The following is a 17,500-nucleotide window of genomic DNA, read 5'->3' on the forward strand; positions in this document are numbered from 1 at the left end:
AATCATTCCATTCACGCGATTAGTTTGCTATGTAGGTGGGGCCAAATATTTTTCCATCAAGACCGACCAAAGTCAGTTGATGAGCATTTATTAATCATGACTGCCAAAGGGCGTGGTAGCTCAAAATAACGAAATGTATTACACAGAAAACGCGGTCTGACGCCACTTCGTGACACATAGATGGCATTACGAAGTGGATTTTTTAGTCGTGAGTCGGACAGCTATTTGACCCCCCCCCCCCCCCCCCCCTTTGGCTATTTTGATTTGCAATCGAACTTTTTAGCCTTGTTGCCAGACGTAAAAAAATTAGGTCTTCAAGGTGAGGCGGAGAGATGAACCAACACCGCTTTCCATCTCTAGGTATCATCCACTATGTGGTAATAGCGATTGGAGCAGTGATTGGTTCAGTTTTGTGTATTTACACAGTCTACAGAATCTTACAGAAACCAAGGCCTGAAGCACCTGAAGGTTGAGTATTATCGTTATTTTATGTCTAAATGAACAACGTTTTCAAAATAGATTTCACATTAAAACTTAACGTCAAAAAGGAACGGCCTTTCGACCTTTCGACATCAAGCTCAGGAAAAATTGTTGCTGCATATGTTTATATACAATTCCAGGAGCCCATCTTCCATACAGCGTCTGTGAAACGGCGTTTTCACAAGTAGGTTTATTTTTAGACTAGCCCTTCCCGCGAATTAGGTCAAAAAACAAAGGCAGTTCCGGTTCGGTGACCCTATGACGTCAGCTTAATTTCTTGTAATTGGTCATCGGGCTCCTGTGGGAGTCTCATTCGCGGGAAATTCAATCTAAAAATAAATCGGTCTGTGAAAACGCCGTAACACGAACACAGTAGAGTTGTAGGCTCCGGGTCATGGGTTCCTGACAATTCTAAAATAATGCTAAGCTACTTCACTCTAAATGACCTCAATTCTAAACTACTTCACTTTAAAATATTTTTCACCTTTTTCATCGTCTTTTTATCGCCTTAGCGTTTCTTTTAACAGTGACGCTGTAATTTTCTTGTCTTGTTTTTTATGCAAAAATTCTTGTTTTGTGTTTTTAGTAAGTATCTCATTAGCCTCTTTTGGAATTGTAAATAAAGATATGAAGCAACAACTTTTCCTAAGCTTAACGTTAATTTTAATTGTGAAATTTACGGCGGGTCTAATTTGCAGGTCGCAGGTCGCAGGTCGCAGGTCGCAGGTCGCAGGTCGCGGGTTGCAGGTCATTGTTTCACCAATACAGAGAGTATCCTAAACATTCTTAAAAGCTAACCTTAGGCCTAATTAGGCTTAAACACAAGTTTTTAGGCCTAAGGTTAGCTTTAAAGAATGTTTAGGATACGTTCTGTATTGGTGAAACAATGACCTGCAACCCGCGACCTGCGACCTGCAAATTAGACCCGCCGTGAAATTTATGTTCAGCGTTAAAATTAAACCATTAAGCTTGGTTTTAACTAGCGACGGAAGCATAAGCACAAGCATAAGCATAAGCACAAGCATATAGAGGATAATTTTATGTTCGAGAGGCAAGAACTATAATCTCACGAGTTAGCGTAGCGAACAAGTGGGATGTTGTTCTTTCCTCGAGAACATAAAATCCATTTCTTCGAGCTAACGTGTAATTTTCTTTTTTCTTTTTTTACTCACCATTTTCCTTTCTAACACCGAGCACAAACTTTACCGCAAATTCTTGCAGCTCGGCGGCAGGAATTTGTTTAATCTTCACTTGCAAGGAACTTCTTGGATAATTTTAAGTTGTATGAAGTTTTATTCTTCGCAAGCGCAGTAGACACACTAATTGAAGGATATTGCTTCAGCTCTGGCTAGCACCAGTTACCAAGTAAAACAGATTGGCAAGGGCACGTGAGTTTTTCTGTTTCGAGACTTGTAGCAGACTGCCATTAAACTTTGCCTCGACGTATTAGTTAACTTTCCTCACATTGTTTCTTCTGATTTTGTGTCACTAGGTTACGAGTACGCCGCGTTCATTGTATTCAGCTACGACGACAGGGAATGGATGCAGAAGATTCTTCACCTTTTGGAAGAACAACATCTCATGAAGTGCTGTGTACACTTCAGAGACTTTCAAGGTGGTGTACCGTTCGTTGAAGAAATGGCTAGATGTATCAACAACAGTCAAAAAGTCCTAGTCTTATTTTCAAAACATTTCTTGAAAAGCAAGTTCGGCGATTACGAGATGAAGCTAGCCATTCATCGAATGGCACAAAAGCGGGACGACTGTTTGGTGATCATCAAAATCGATGATGTGGATCGTAATAATCTACCTCCAGAACTTATCTCCAATAGCTTTATCGACTGCACGAGTCCCTTGGAACGACCCTTCTGGAAGTCAAAGGTACTCAAACTCTTCGGCCGACCTCGATCCACGAGTGAGTGGATCAGCGACAATAATAACGAGATTACAGTAAGACCAGCCTTTCTGAGAAATTGGAGCATTGAGACCCAGATATCAACAGTGTAACGTAAATATCTCTGATCGTTGTTGTTGGAAACACAAGCGGCTCAATGTCACAAAATGTTGGAGTGCATTTTTGAAAGTTCCTTGCGATTTGGTGAGGACAAGGTTTGCATATGTCCCCTGAATATGACGGATACCTTGGAATTGGACTTCACAATGAACAACCGTTAGGCAAGCGACCGTAGACGGTATACGTTGGATAAAGCTAGTAAAACAAAGCGGAAAACAAAATCAGGAGCCGATGCAAAGATAAGGTTGTTTTAATTTGTGTGCTAACGATTTCCCCTGGTCAAGTTGCTCTTTTCACGCCCAATGCCTATTTGCATTGAAGAATTTATATTTAACAAGATGTCGACCCGAAAAGTAACGTAATATGAACTCGATTGCGAGATCATTCTAAAATGCAAGACAAAAAAACAAAGGTCCTCGAGCGCATCAAATTGCTAACAGATGACGCTTGCTACAAAATTAATGATTTTGGAAACTGAGTTACTGTAGTTAGGCTCAGTCTAGGAAATTGCAAAAACAACGCAAAACGGACAGCATTGGTCCGACGTATTTTCCTTTAATTGCTGTGCATCCCCAGAAAAGAAGAGTTGAATGCGGAGAATTATCAAGACTTGGAAATACTTTAAAACAACAACAATAAAATAAATAAATAAATAAATAATCACCTGAAAAGACTTGTGATGGAATTGTCGTCCTCTTTGGTGGATACAGCGTGGATTTCAAGCTGCTGCCTGGCTAAAATGAAAAAAATGAGCATCCATATAAACCGCAAATGGTTTTCGAATACAAGCTGACACGGCCATATCCCCAATCCTGCTTAGACCGGAGGGGACCTCAAATAAACTGGAGTTGCGCGTAAAACTAAAAAATCAACGCTCATATATAAGGACACCAATTTGGGGTAGCTAGGGCTTTTTCACCACTAAAACATTCCTTTCTGCTCACAAGTAAAACCGGTAACCTGTTAATAAAGACAGGAACTCATGACCAGAAGTCTATTTTACTCCAATACTACATTGTAGGTCTGTATTAAGGAGGCTCGAAAGGGTTTCAACACTTTGAAGACTCTCTGTTTAGATCGAACAACGCTACAACACTGTGTGACATAACAGCAATGTTATGGTACCATATGAAACACTGATTATTTCCAAACAAGATGTGATCATTATTGCGATGTAATAAGTTACCTTGGCAACGGGAAAGCCCAGCAAAACACCCTATATTTTGGATTTAGTTGCTCATATCTCAAAAACGAACTCGGTGACTCCCCTTTTTATTTGCTGAAAAGCGATTAGAAGGCCATGGTAAAACTTTCAGCAAGGTTTGAATAAATTCTGTCCTGAGGATTCAGATCTACCTTCAAAAAGTCACAAAATTAAGGTGGCTCTAAATCCGCTGGCCAGAAATTTTTAAAACTTCGCAGAGAGTTTCATTATGCCCTTGTGATAACTTTTCAGAAATAAAAAATGGGGGTCACTGTGTTCGTTTTTGAGATATAAGCTTCCCCGTTGCCACATTGACATATTACGTCACAATAATTACTGAATCTTGTTCAGCAATGTTGTTCGTGTTTCATTTGGTACCACAATGTTGCCAATACATAATACAACGTTGTGGTGCCGATCTTTCTAATAAGAGCATCATTTGGAAGCGATGAAACTGGTTCGAGCCTCCTTAAAGGCCTGGCCAAACGCTCGCAACATTTCAACACAACAACTTGCAACATTGTTGGGCACAACCTGTTGCATACGTTTGGCAAACCCTGTTGCGATATGTTGCAACATGTTGGATGATGTTGTATCAAAATTGAAAACGGTCAAATTTTTCGTGCAACATTTTGGATGTTGCATGATGTTGTACTCGTTTGGCCACGTTCACGCAACATTGTTGCACTAGGGCATGCGTGTTAGGTCCACTTGTTGCGCGCCAGTGGCTTGGCGCACAAAAACATCGACATGTTGCATTGAAAATGTCGAAAATGTTGCTTAGGTTTGGCCAGTCCGTTCAACAAATGTCGCAACATCATGCAACAATTTCGCCCCCCCCACCCCCCCTCCTTTCAACCGTGTTGAAACATGCTGAATCAAAGTTGAGTCGATGTTGCATGAATTTAAAAGCGTTTAAACTTTGCTTCAACAACCATTCAACATTTCTTTTGTTTTCGCGAATGTTGAATGAACTTGAAGGCGTTTGCCCCACTCTTCAACACAAGGGAGCTTCAGCAACAACGACAGAGACGGAAACGAGAACGTGACAAATTTGCATATTTAGTGAGCAAAAGCAATAGCTTTGCACGCCATGCACGTGCAGTTTTCATTTTTGTCCATTTCTTTGCAGTCGTCAGCAAAACAACAACGTGCAATAACCAAATTTAAAGTTTTATATGAAGAACGTCAGCACTTGAGAATAAATTTTCATTCCCCTCCCCCCCCCCCCCCCCAAATTTAAACGTGACCCATATCGGTTTCATTCTTGAGGGACTGCCACACCATTATTGTCAAGTTAAAAAGCTTAGAATAGTCGCGAAGTGATTACAATAACGCGAATCACGTTCTCCCAGCTATAGTTGGGTATGCGCTGTCCCTGAATGACGTATCTATGTTGAACTTCGTATCTATACTAAAAACGTACTTCATGTTCATAGTAACAATCGCGTCTGCAGCCTGTGATGGTAAAAGAAAAGTAGTAATTCATCACAAGTAACAGCTAAACTATGGAATTTTTAACTCGCCTCCAAATGATAAGACAATGGGGGCATACCGATCACCCCCTACACCCCCACCTCCTCCTACCGCGGGAGATCAAGGTCCCTGTAATTTACAAACCAATACGTGGGAATAGCATTCATCCAGTCGAGCATTAACAATGCTTATGCTTATTATGTTTGTTTTTCGGTTCATTAAACAGAAAATTGTCGAATCTGCTCATTTTCGACACTTAAGACAACGTATCTCGCAAATTGCTCTCAACAGCGTCAAATCACAAAACATGGGTACAAGACACGGCACGCTTGTCGTGCGCGTACCATTTGAGTGAAAAATGCCTGCAAAAACGAAGAAGACCGTTTTGGGGACATTATGTTGTGTTATTATCTTTGTGGCGCGGATTGAAGCAAAGGCAGACAGGCTTATAACACAACATGCGCTCTGCCTTCGCGAATGTCGACTAGCTCAAGGAGAAGGCCTGCAAAGAGAATCACAGGTAAATTGCCGGTGGTGCCCTTATTGAATATTGTACATGTGTGTCATTTGGCAGCAAAAATTGGAATTGACGAGCGTATGTACGACTACTTTACTAAAAGCCTCAAGACCAGGGCTTGCATATTAAGTTAAAACGTTAACCAGAGACCTCAAAAGGTCAAGAATGGCATTGAAAGGAATGCATAGTTTTTCGAATCGATCACGTAGTAAAGTAAAATAAAGTAAAGTAAAGTAAAGTAAAATTACCAGACAAATGTAAAAGATACCGTATTGCTCATGTAACGTGTTTACTAACAAACTCGTAATTTTTGTTTAGCCAGACTTAGTGATTACGTTTCCAAAATTAGTCTAGTTTGCACTTGAAAAAGTACCTTTCCGCAGGTAAAACAAATATGAAAAATCGTTGAAAAGATAGTCCGCAAAATTGGTGGGAACGGAGATCGCTTTGCCTTGCAGTATCAGAATGTTAGAAATTTCTCTTTCGTGATCAACTAATTCCATTTACTGATTTATTATGATGAAACATCTGTTTCAATATAACATTTGCATGAGTGCGAACAGCAATTCAGTTCCACATTAGAAAAATACTTTTAAATGTTTCAGATTGGACCAATTCAATTTTCCATTTTGATTTTTAAGGAGATTAAATTCTCTTTCTAAGATTTCGATGCCTTATGCCGATCTTTCTAAACGAATCCCTGAGGCAAAACGCTTTGTTTGTATTTTAGAAAGCCCCTCCAGCAGGTTAATATTCAAAGCACTTCTCTTTGTAGAACAAGCCAATGGTCCCTAAGACCTTAGTTTCTACATTTTAATAGCTCGGAAACTGGCCGGAATCGAGGTTTCAAGCCAATGTAATTGACTGTTGGCTTCCGTAACTACGTATACTGCAGTTTATTAGTTATCATTTCAATTATTACAAACGGCCGATAATAACCCTCTCTAACACTTATCGAGCGGCAGAATTTTGACGAGTAAAATATGGAACATGAGTGGTTGGACTACTGTTTACGGCTAAGCAGTAACCTGCATATCAGTACCGCGGTTAACGGCTCTAATATTTCTAAATCTCTTATTTTCAGAGAACTTGTAACTGATCTAACAGAGTCCAATTCTTGTAACTTAAAATCAGCCAGGAAAAAAATATACGCAACCGATCAAATGGGAGGAATGTTCACGCTCTGCCGGATGCCAGTAATCCCTTCTTCCGCCAAGGTTAAAGCAAAATCTTCATTCTTGAACGTTTCGATAGGGACGGCCATCTGAAAAAGCAATAGAGGCATGAAACTGTCCTGTTGGAAAGAAAAAAAAACATTGTTTTTGTAATGATAGGAAACGAAAGTTCAATGTCTATGCCTCATTAATAGGTTAACCAGAAGAATTTGAAGAAGTTGACAACGGAACTCTATTTGGATTGCCTCTAAGGGTCTATTCATTGAAGCCGACGATTGTTTTCGTCAAAAAAAAAATCACTTTCTCATTTTTAGCGGCGATCTCGGAGAAAACGGCTGGAAGATTGTTTTAGCGGAGCGCGAGCCAAACATCTTCAGCTATCCTAACCACTCCGAAATTCAGCGCTACGGGCTCCCTTAATTTGGCTACACGCTTTTTCAAGCTACCATAGTGATTGGAACGAAATCGTTAGTAGTTACGTTAGTAGTAAAAGTACTTCGCATTCAGTTCAATAATATGTTTCTCAATTCTTACTGGATTTCTAAGAATGTTCCAACCTTAATTTTGTTTTCAGTCCCGGTCTGTTTGCCAAATCGTTTGGCTCAAGGCCACAAAAATGCAAGTACGAAACTGCATATAAGTTTATTCAAAACCAAGATAATTTATCCCGATGTTCATTTTAATGCTATATTCGGGAAACGTTATTACTAAAGGCGTTCAGTTTTTTGTTTCTTTGCAAAAGAATTCTTGTTTTCTTTCCAAGATCAATGAGGCTTACAAGCATAAAGTTATTGGAGCAAATAGAATTATAAAGAGGGTTAGAAATGTCACTGTGAAAAGCCCAATTGCAAACAAACGCATAAAAAAACTTTCAGTCCCGGTCTGTTTGCCAAATCGTTTGGCTCAAGGCCACAAAAATGCAAGTACGAAACTGCATATAAGTTTATTCAAAACCAAGATAATTTATCCCGATGTTCATTTTAATGCTATATTCGGGAAACGTTATTACTAAAGGCGTTCAGTTTTTTGTTTCTTTGCAAAAGAATTCTTGTTTTCTTTCCATGATCAATGAGGCTTACAAGCATAAAGTTATTGGAGCAAATAGAATTATAAAGAGGGTTAGAAATGTCACTGTGAAAAGCCCAATCGCAAACAAACGCATAAAAAAACTATAGACTTGCACAATACAACAGTCGAAGAAACTAAGGCTGTATGATAGGGAAACTTACCAAAGCCGTTTCTTTTTAATTTTTCTTTCCTAGCTTGTTTTTTTTGTTTGTTTTTTTCTCGGCACAAACTTACTTGTTTTTCCCATGTTCAACGGGGCATACAAGCATATTTTAATGACCAGTCATAGTGGAGCAAAAAAAATTTGCGTCGAGCCAAATTCCTTTTTTTACCTTACACCTAAGCAACTGACTAAACTTGCACTCAGTACAACAGTCCGAAAGAAACCGAGATTTTTTGTAGTTCCGTCATTGTATTTCCCCGCAGCTCATGATCTATCATGAGCTGGAAATGTGTGCATTAAATAAATTACATTCACTCATCAGAACTATTTAATAGCATGTATCTATTTATGAAGTAAAAATTCACTTTTCAAGTTATTCAGTTAGGCATATATCTAACGTTATAATGATTGGTAGCATACATACGACACCAGCTAAGAAATTGTTTTTGTGCGTTCTGATTGTTTTTAATCAATATTAGTTTTTTTTTTTTTATCAAAGTCGAAGTGATCAGAAAAAAATGATATTCCGAGTAAGTGAAATTCCTGTTAGCGTAACCTTAAATTTTCGACTTGGGAAGAAAAACTAACTTTTTCCGTTCGTTTGTTGTTCATCCTGCAGGGTATGTAATAAAATGATACTTTTTAGTACCTCAGTATCAATGAATAATTGTTAAATGAATGTGAACTAGAACTACATATATAAAATGTTAATTATGGATATAGATTTGAATGAAACATGATACAAAATGCAAAATGAATCCTCCGAATACAAAAAAACTGAAAATGCTTTGGTTTCATTTTGCAGATAAATCATGACGTGTTCACTTCATGCCATCATAAATGCCCGCTTGGAAGAAAACGTGCGTATTTTGAAATTGATGGAATATTTTTTCATAATTCTTCAACAAATTCTTTTTACAGACTAATTATTTTGCACCTTCACAAAGGTGTCATTTCAAATTTACTGGTATCGAACAAGGAAATGATAAGGTTTGCTATCTTGAGTAAAAACTGAGTAGTATGTATACAAACGTTTTGAACCCCCTTCCACACGTATCCTGATATTTTCGAAAACGGAGACTTTTTCCTCCGTTAAATTGCCTCCTGTCCACACAAATATGGCGTTTTCGGTCGCCGAAAAGGAAGGTTTTTCAAAACGCCCTCCGTTCTTCGAAAATATTCGGATACGTGAGGACGGCGCCTTAAAATTCTACAACAGAACATTTAACTAAGCATGACGTCAAAATGGGCCTAGACAGGTTTCATCCCCAAAAACCAAGATATACACTCAGTATTAGTGTACTAACGTAATCTTGTTAGAATCAAACATTATTCTTCGGAAAACAATGAGAACACGCCAAAAGGGCACTATTTTGGCCGCATGACTCAAGATAACGCCGATAGAGCTGCAGAGATTTTGGAGACCAGACGCTACGTATGGTGCCAGGGGTTTCGGGATGAAAAAGGAAGAGCCGGGTTATGGTCTGTCAGTACACTATTTTCTAAAATACATATTAACATCCATCCTTAGACATTTTTGTAGCTTCTGTGATCTTCACAAGTGATGATCGGCATCATTAACTCAAAAAAATCCCTCCTATACAATTATGATCAAAGTAGAGGTCAGAGAATCCGCCTTCCACCACTTTAATTGTCTCGGAATCGATTCCCGGATTTGACGTCGCATGAAGACTGACCTTGTTCGTAAACTTCTCAGTTCCGAGGAGTGGAAGTTTTTCTCTATTGCAGTCTTCGTTGCAGTTTTTCCTTCAAATGAAATATCATAATTTTTACCCTTTATAATATTATTAATATATTATAATTATAATTATAATAATGATTAGTAATTATAATTATAATTTAACACCATAACATATTATTGATTTGATGATGAAAATTACGGTAGAATCATATTTAAGACAACGTTTCGGTGTCCTCATGACAACATCATCCGGTCAAAATATAATATTTAACAGATAACAAGTATACTAATGTTCAAGTTCAAGTTCAAAGTCCCTAAAACTTGAACTTGAACATTAATATTCTTGTTATCTGTTAAATATTATATTTTGACCTGATGATGGTGTCATGAGGACACCGAAACGTTGTATTAAATATGATTCTACCTGTAATTTTCATCATCAAATCGATAACATTATCATGCCTGATAATATTATTATTATTGTTATTATTATATTATCATAATATAATATATTATTACTATAATATATATTTTTTAACATTTATAATATGATTTTTAGTCTCCTTGAACTCAAACTGATTGTTATTGTTTCATTTAATTTTGGCAGCTCATCGCCTCAAGAATGTAAAAGCCAGGAATCGTCGCCAAATTAACACAATTCATCGGGCCTCTGGTAAGTTTGCGAAATTCTTTCATTTCACACAAACTCCAAAAGCTCTCAAAATACATTGGTTCGGTGAATAAAATATCGGAAGGTCGGAAGGGTAACATCCAGGTGGATGACGACGACTACAGCAACTGAAAAGCGACAGAACAATTATTTTGGATAACCAAAGTAACCGTTGTTTACGAGCAGCACGCATTTTAAACACTTTTTTGCAGTACTCTCAAAAGAGACAACTTGTAGTACTGAACCAAGTATCAATGTTTCGACGACATAGAGTGCAATGGAATCATTTACTCTCTATGTTTAAATCCCTTGGTTCTAACCGAATCATAGGGTAGCTCGCCCATATTATACAACGCTAACTAAGGTGGAATAATCCCAAAATATTTTTAAGATAACGAAAAGTGCTCTCACCACTGCGCTACCCCTTCTAAAACTATAGACGCTTTGCTTTTGCTAGCGCTTGCGCACAAATCATCAGAAAGTAGGTGAATTAAATTATGAGAACGTACAGATATTCTCGTCACCAGAGCCTCGGATCGTTTGTCTGATGATCTGATGCTCTGGGAAAATCTATGTAGGAGATCATGCTGCGTAGGGTTCATATATCCAAAAATTAAGCTGTAAAATTAAGCTTTTTCAAAGTTCCACCTGCATGCAGCAGAATTGCAGCAAAATTTTGTTTGAACAGAGACCTTTATGTGGATCCATTTCCCACCAGTTTTCTTTTGGAAATACTCATTACACACTGTCAAAACCTTGAAATTCCTGTGAAGCTTAAGGTTAGGGTTTTATATACCTTAGAGCAGTAAATGAGCTGGTATCTTTCAAAGTTGTGCCTCTTCTCCAAAATTCCATTCTACACTGCCATTAAAGCAGCTGCAGAAGAGGAAACGATGCGCTGAGACAAAGGATAAATCTGTTGTCTTTGTGCCGATCTCAACACTTCCCAACTCGTTTACAAAGGTACCCGACCACGTGCACTATCAATGGATCTTTAGCACAGCTTTCGGTTCTTCATTTCTGCCTTCACCGTTAACATGGTGATGGAGATGTGGAACAAAGAGCTCAGTCTTTTTCAAGTTGAAATAATAACTTTTTCAAGCGTATTTGTGGTTGCCTTGCAGTGTGCCCTGTACCAAAACCGTCCATGGAATGGCATCCGACACGTACAAGTATTAAAGCAGCCATTTTCCAATATGGAAACTCCGACGACTGGTTTCTCAATGTAACGTGGCCACCCATGAATGGTAAGTGATTCATTTCTACAAACGCTATGCAAACTAGATTCAAACTTGATGCTTGCAAGAAACAATAGGCCTTTTGCAACAAACGATCACATGGTGCAAAATCCGTCATGCTGGAGGGCAAGCTCATTATTATTCCCCCACTGGGACATTACAACAAAGAGACCTGAACCAGTCAAGCTTGACTGGCCTATTGCAGAACTTCAGTTAAAGTGCTACTATGACCAAAAAATCAATTCTATTTTTCTTTGGATTTCAAAGCTATGTTAACGAAACACTAAGTGACCCAAGGTTTAAGCCCTGATTTCAAAGAGATACGTGCTTATTTTGACTGGAATTTTCCTATTAATGGTCCGCCATTTATAATTTGAAGTCTTAACTTCAGGGAGCTGGATCGAGGAGAAAATGACGTCGAAGAGTTTTTAAGAATGCATTGCGTGTGTACGCGGCTGAATTGATATGCAGCATTGGAGTTTCGGGCTTTCAGAATTTTGAACTCGAGTTCAGTTGTATAAATTATATAGTTAGCAGCATTGAGGATGATAATCATTTTCTTGGTTAACATGGTCATGGAAGACTTTTAAACTCGTGTTTTGAATATATAATAAGCTGCATTTACACGCTGAAAGTTCAAGGCTAGTGAGTAAATGACGTCACGTTTACCTGGATCAAACTTTCTGAAGTCCGATCGGTCAGTTTTGAACACTCAAAGTAAACAGCCTTTGGATAAAAACCAAAGCTCAAACTTTTGCCTCCCATTTGTTAAAACAAACACATTTTCCAAATCTGAAGAAAAAAAGAAAGTGACAGTTTTTTTTAATCTTTGTAGCCATTACACGAGGCAAATCAAATGTATTTGCTGAAAAGACCAGCCAGTCTTTCTTTGTCGCATAAAAGTTCGGCAGTAATCAACACCACGAAGTAAAAATTCAAATGAAATGATGTCACGCAAAAATTGCTCGTGCGGACATTTGCTCAGTAATACTGTTTTTATGTGAGTGGCTATTCCTGGCGCGTAACAACAAAGATATTTGGAAAAATATCCACCGCATTCCAATAACACACGAGTAAATATGTTAACCAAAGTTGTTCGCGGTGCGTGCGAGGAGTGCACAATGGCACAGACATTCACAGAAAACTAGTTCAGTCCTATTGCCGAACTGAATTGTGTTTGTTTACGAGAAAATAAACCGTAAAACGGCCATTTATCTCCAGTCATTTTACGAGTTCAAGGTACATCACGGAGGGAAAAGACTACCCTTTCAATTGGAGTTCCAAGTCCATGAAACCCAGCTGAGGTCATGAAATGTCTTCAACAGGGACCGCAGAGACCATTTTAAAGTGGTACAAACAAGCATCAATTTCATCACGATCAAGACTAGCTGAATCGAAACTGCTCAATTTGTATTCCTTATCAGTGTAGTTTCAACAACTTCATTATCAGTTTATATCAAGCACTAAGAGGTTATCGCTATAGTATAGAACTATCAGCCAACATCCCCCCCCCCCCCCCCCTCAGTCCACCCTTTCAATCAGAAGGGCACAAAAGAATTATTTCAGTAACAATTCTGCGTAACTTTTAGATTCGATAGGTACCTGGAAAAACATTGTCTTTCGACTGAACGTGGATACTAATGACATCGGCGTCGACATGGACTGTTACATACTACCAAAAGTAAGTGGATAAGTAATATTTAGAACGTTCCAAATCATTCCAGATAACATCAATATTCCGAAACGGTCAGCCTCAGTGCCTCATCAGCAACGAAAAAGGAGTAGTCGCAATCACGTGACCTTCGTTTTTTTGAGCAAAAGAAGAAGTTTTGCTTTAAAAAAGACGATCAGAGAGTAAAGCATGTAGATTTAAATCATTGATATCATAGGACTGGCTCGCTCTAGGTTTACCATTACTTGGCTTTAAAACATTTCAAAAAGCTCAAAGAAACCATTTGTCGAGCGACAAAAGTTTGTGCAAAACCTGCAAAAATTTTCTTTGTCTAACGTTCCTAAATTTCTCTTTTTTTATTTCAGAACCAGACATGTTTCGTTGCAAATCTCACTGAGTTGAACTATAAATATGATAACGATATTGCTATAGAGGTACATGGTGGTTTTTACTTGAAATTTCTTTTCTTTTCTTTGTAAATGTATTTGGAAGCATAATAATGTAACTTAGACCGATGATGTTTACCTTTTGACCTCGGCAGTAGCTCATGACCTTGAAGCGTTTAATTCTGGTTCACAACTTCCTTATTTGGATGTAACGTAGTTCGAGCATTTTCCCGCGCGTGCAGCATCCCATCAATCTTATTTTTGTCCATATATTTGGGAATAAAATTGTTGTCCTAAAATCCCCAGCTTTGTTCCAAGGAAAAGAGTTGCAAGTTACACGCCTCGTGTATAGTGCACTTCTCTATTTCGCCTACAACCCACCCTTCAAATATACTTTAATGCCTTCACCGAGTTCTTTCACGGAAACTCATGAACCCAACAAAATGACCCGCTCCCAGCTGTGTGGTTTTATAGCTCAGTTGGTAGAGCATCGCACCGGCATCGCAGAGCTCATGGGTTCTTATAACTCTTTGAAGCCACCTGAATTTTAAATAGGTTTGTATAAGAGACAACTTGCTTAAATTGTCTTCTCTCTTTCGATTTATTGGTAGCATTTTTGGGAGATGCCATGGCAATGCTGGCACATTTTAAAGGTGGTCCGATTTCCGTTCATACGGCGAGAGCTACTGAAATTTAAACATTGATCAATCAGAATTCAGAGAGCGGGAAAAACTGTGCTATTCGACGTCACGTCAACATTTTTGTCAACAAACAATTTACTTTATAAATTTAGGATACTTCGTCCACGTGCGACGTGAACGAAATGGAACAATCGCCAAATACTTTATATTTTGACGTGATGTTTTCGCCGACGTCGCACGTCGATCTTAAAGTTCAATGAAAATCAATTATTAATTGCAATCAATATGATGGATAGCCATCAATAATAATCAATTGATTATCATTGATTGGTTCAATCAATAAAAATCGACACTCACTCACCAAATAGTCTTAATTGCTATTGATTATTGTTGATTTTTATTGATAATCAATAACTAATCAGTAATACGTTTTAGTAATTAGTAAGCTTTTAATAGTAAACTGTAGTAAAAATGCTGCAAATTTGAAACATTTAATTTGTGATAATATAAGGCATACGTAGCAAATAAAGTTTTTTGAATGGTTTGTTAAGTCACATGGCGCGTTTTATTGAAAATAACTTAAACAAATTTCATAATCAATAAACTCAATATTAATCAATAGTAATCAATGATAATCGATAAAAATCGATACCCACTCAACTTTTAGGCATTGATTTTTATTGATTTCCAATATCAATCAATTAACTCTTATTGATTATTATTGATTTTATTGAATATTGATTTTTCTGTTGTTTCCTTTCTGTACTCCTAGATTCACAGCCTTCCTTTCAATCGCAGCTTTGGAAGGCTTTATATGGTTAAAGGTAAGTAAATAAATCATGGTTGCCTTGCAGTTGAGACGGGTAGAGTTTGGAAACTCCTTTCGATCAATACATTCGATCTCGAAACATAGAGCAATGAGCAAGCGTACAACATCCACACAGTCACTTCCAGAGACCAGACTCAGTTTTAAACGAGTTATTTAATACGTTTCAGCTCGCATGAATGACCTTTGAATTTCGACCCAATCCCAAGTGTAACAAGGCTACCATTAATTATGGAGGGAAAATCATTTCCTTTATCACTCTAAAATAACTCTCTGAACTCGAAACGCCGTGCAACAGATATTATGCAATTGTTTACTCTTACAGCCAAGGACTTCTGCAGACGCTAAATAATCAAACAAACAAACAAAAGTGCTAATCCACAGTCAGTTATATGTGACTTGAAGAACCGCCAGGGCGGTGGTGAAACGCTTGGCGTCAAAGCAAAGAAAAGGGATACGACTATTTTTCTTTCAAAGCTTATCATTAAGAGGGTAAACGCTTATATGGGAAACCACCTATGATGCCTCCATACTAAACAATAAGTCTGAATTAATATGATCACAAAATGCCTCCAAGAAAACAAGCTCTTCGCTACCAATAAAAGCGTCATTCCATTCGTCATTAATTTTGAATTTTATCGTGAAAAAGATCTCTGCACGCGCGGCAATTTTAGTGTGATGATGATTGCTTAGTGGTACAACTTGACTACTTGACTCTCTTTAATAATAATAATAATAATAATAATAATAATAATAATAATAATAATAATAATAATAGACTTTGCAATACCATATGATAGCCGTATTGAGGAGAAAGAAGTCGAGAAGATAGTAAAATACCAGGATCTAGCAAGAGTATTGAGGAAGTTATGGAAAATGAAAACAATGGTAATTCCTATTGTAATCGGAACATTTGGAACAGTTCCAAAGGATTTAAAGAGGAGACTAAAGAATAGTGGTATAGAGCCAAAGATAGACGAGCTTCAGAAAAGTGTGATTCTGAACACGGCAAGGATTCTTAGGAAGGTCCTAGAAGTTTGAGGAGACTTGTTGTCACCAAGCTTCCTGGAGTACTGAAGTTCCATTGGAAATCCAATGTGCGAAAACAAGATAATAATAATAATAATTAAAACAATGATAATAATAGTAATAATAATAACAATAGTTTCTTTTGACTTTGATAGCCCCAAGAAATATGACAACGCCATCCGCAACAAATGCAGCGCATCCCACGTCTGGTAAGTGTAAAGTCTCGTACTTATCATTGATGTTATTGGGCAAGATCCGGACTCAACCGTTTTTTTAAAGAAAAAATTATTATCATTATTACTATTATTTATTCAATATAATAATAATAATAATAATAATAATAATAATAATAATAGTAAGAATAATAATAATAACAATAATATTACAAATCTTTATTTCTTTATATGTCTTTGATAGCCTCCAAACATATGACAACGCCAAGTCTACCAGGTGCAGTTGATACCACGTCAAATAAGTTTAGTCTCGTAGTTATCATTAATTTTTCAACCCTAGACAATGATCACAATTGGGCGAGATAGGGAGTCAACATATGATTTAAAGAAAATATATTATTATTATTTATTACTTATTATTTATTATTATTATTATTATTATTATCCTCATTATGTTTTACTTCTAAAAGCTTAGTGTTGATGTTCATTGCTCCATTTACTAGTGTGAGAGAGAACAAGACGGGTTAGACGCAGTTAGACGGGTCTCACAGGGTCTTCTTCCAGGGTGCTCAACATGGGGCCACCAGTCTCAAAATTCTCGCTGTCCTTAATAAGCTTGGTTTCTGAGCATGTTCTATCCTCATTGCAATCCCAATATCTTCAACAAAGTACTCAAATCCGGTTTCCATCACTCCCAATGCCCCTACAACTACTGGTATGACAGTTACAGTAACCTTCTTCATCGCTAATATTCACGCTATTTCTTTTACCGGCTTGTGACTTCTCATCCTTCTTTTCAAATTCTTTATCGCTTACTCATACGTCACCCGGTATAGCCACGTCTATGATCTTTGTCTCTCTACTCGTTTTGTCAACGACTACAATGTCTGGTCTACGAGCTTCATACATCAAATCACATTGAATTGAACAATCCCCCAAGATCTTATATTCAGTACACTCAATGACACCTTCCGGCTTGCGCTGGTAGGAGCGACGGTGAGGAGCGTACTTGTCACGTTGCCAATGCACATATCTAGCTACATTGTCGTGCCTTCTTGTTTTTATT

The 17,500-nt window shown here is 37.7% G+C and overlaps 2 protein-coding genes across 3 annotated transcripts in view; both read left to right on the plus strand.

The window, feature by feature from the left end:
* LOC138059466 (uncharacterized) overlaps nt 1-3,167 on the plus strand; it is a 13,613-nt gene extending 10,446 nt beyond the window's left edge. Inside the window, exons 9-10 of the mRNA XM_068905085.1 lie at nt 361-468; nt 1,973-3,167. Coding sequence (XP_068761186.1) covers nt 361-468; nt 1,973-2,487 — 623 coding nt within the window. The 3' untranslated portion in view covers nt 2,488-3,167. The remainder of the gene's footprint in view (nt 1-360; nt 469-1,972) is intronic.
* Nucleotides 3,168-5,398: 2,231 nt separating this feature from the next.
* LOC138014236 (uncharacterized) overlaps nt 5,399-17,500 on the plus strand; it is an 18,393-nt gene continuing 6,291 nt past the window's right edge. The window contains exons 1-9 of one of the 2 annotated variants that reach the window (XM_068861281.1): nt 5,413-5,694; nt 8,903-8,957; nt 10,407-10,472; nt 11,594-11,716; nt 13,297-13,388; nt 13,745-13,813; nt 15,179-15,230; nt 16,417-16,470; nt 16,679-16,732. In XM_068861281.1, coding sequence (XP_068717382.1) covers nt 5,533-5,694; nt 8,903-8,957; nt 10,407-10,472; nt 11,594-11,716; nt 13,297-13,388; nt 13,745-13,813; nt 15,179-15,230; nt 16,417-16,470; nt 16,679-16,732 — 727 coding nt within the window. In that variant the 5' untranslated portion in view covers nt 5,413-5,532. Of the gene's footprint in view, nt 5,695-8,902; nt 8,958-10,406; nt 10,473-11,593; nt 11,717-13,296; nt 13,389-13,744; nt 13,814-15,178; nt 15,231-16,416; nt 16,471-16,678; nt 16,733-17,500 lie in introns of both variants that reach the window. The other variant, XM_068861280.1, reaches the window with a different exon arrangement.

This window comes from Montipora capricornis, chromosome 8, assembly GCF_036669925.1.
Source record: "Montipora capricornis isolate CH-2021 chromosome 8, ASM3666992v2, whole genome shotgun sequence".
Lineage (NCBI taxonomy): Eukaryota > Metazoa > Cnidaria > Anthozoa > Scleractinia > Acroporidae > Montipora > Montipora capricornis.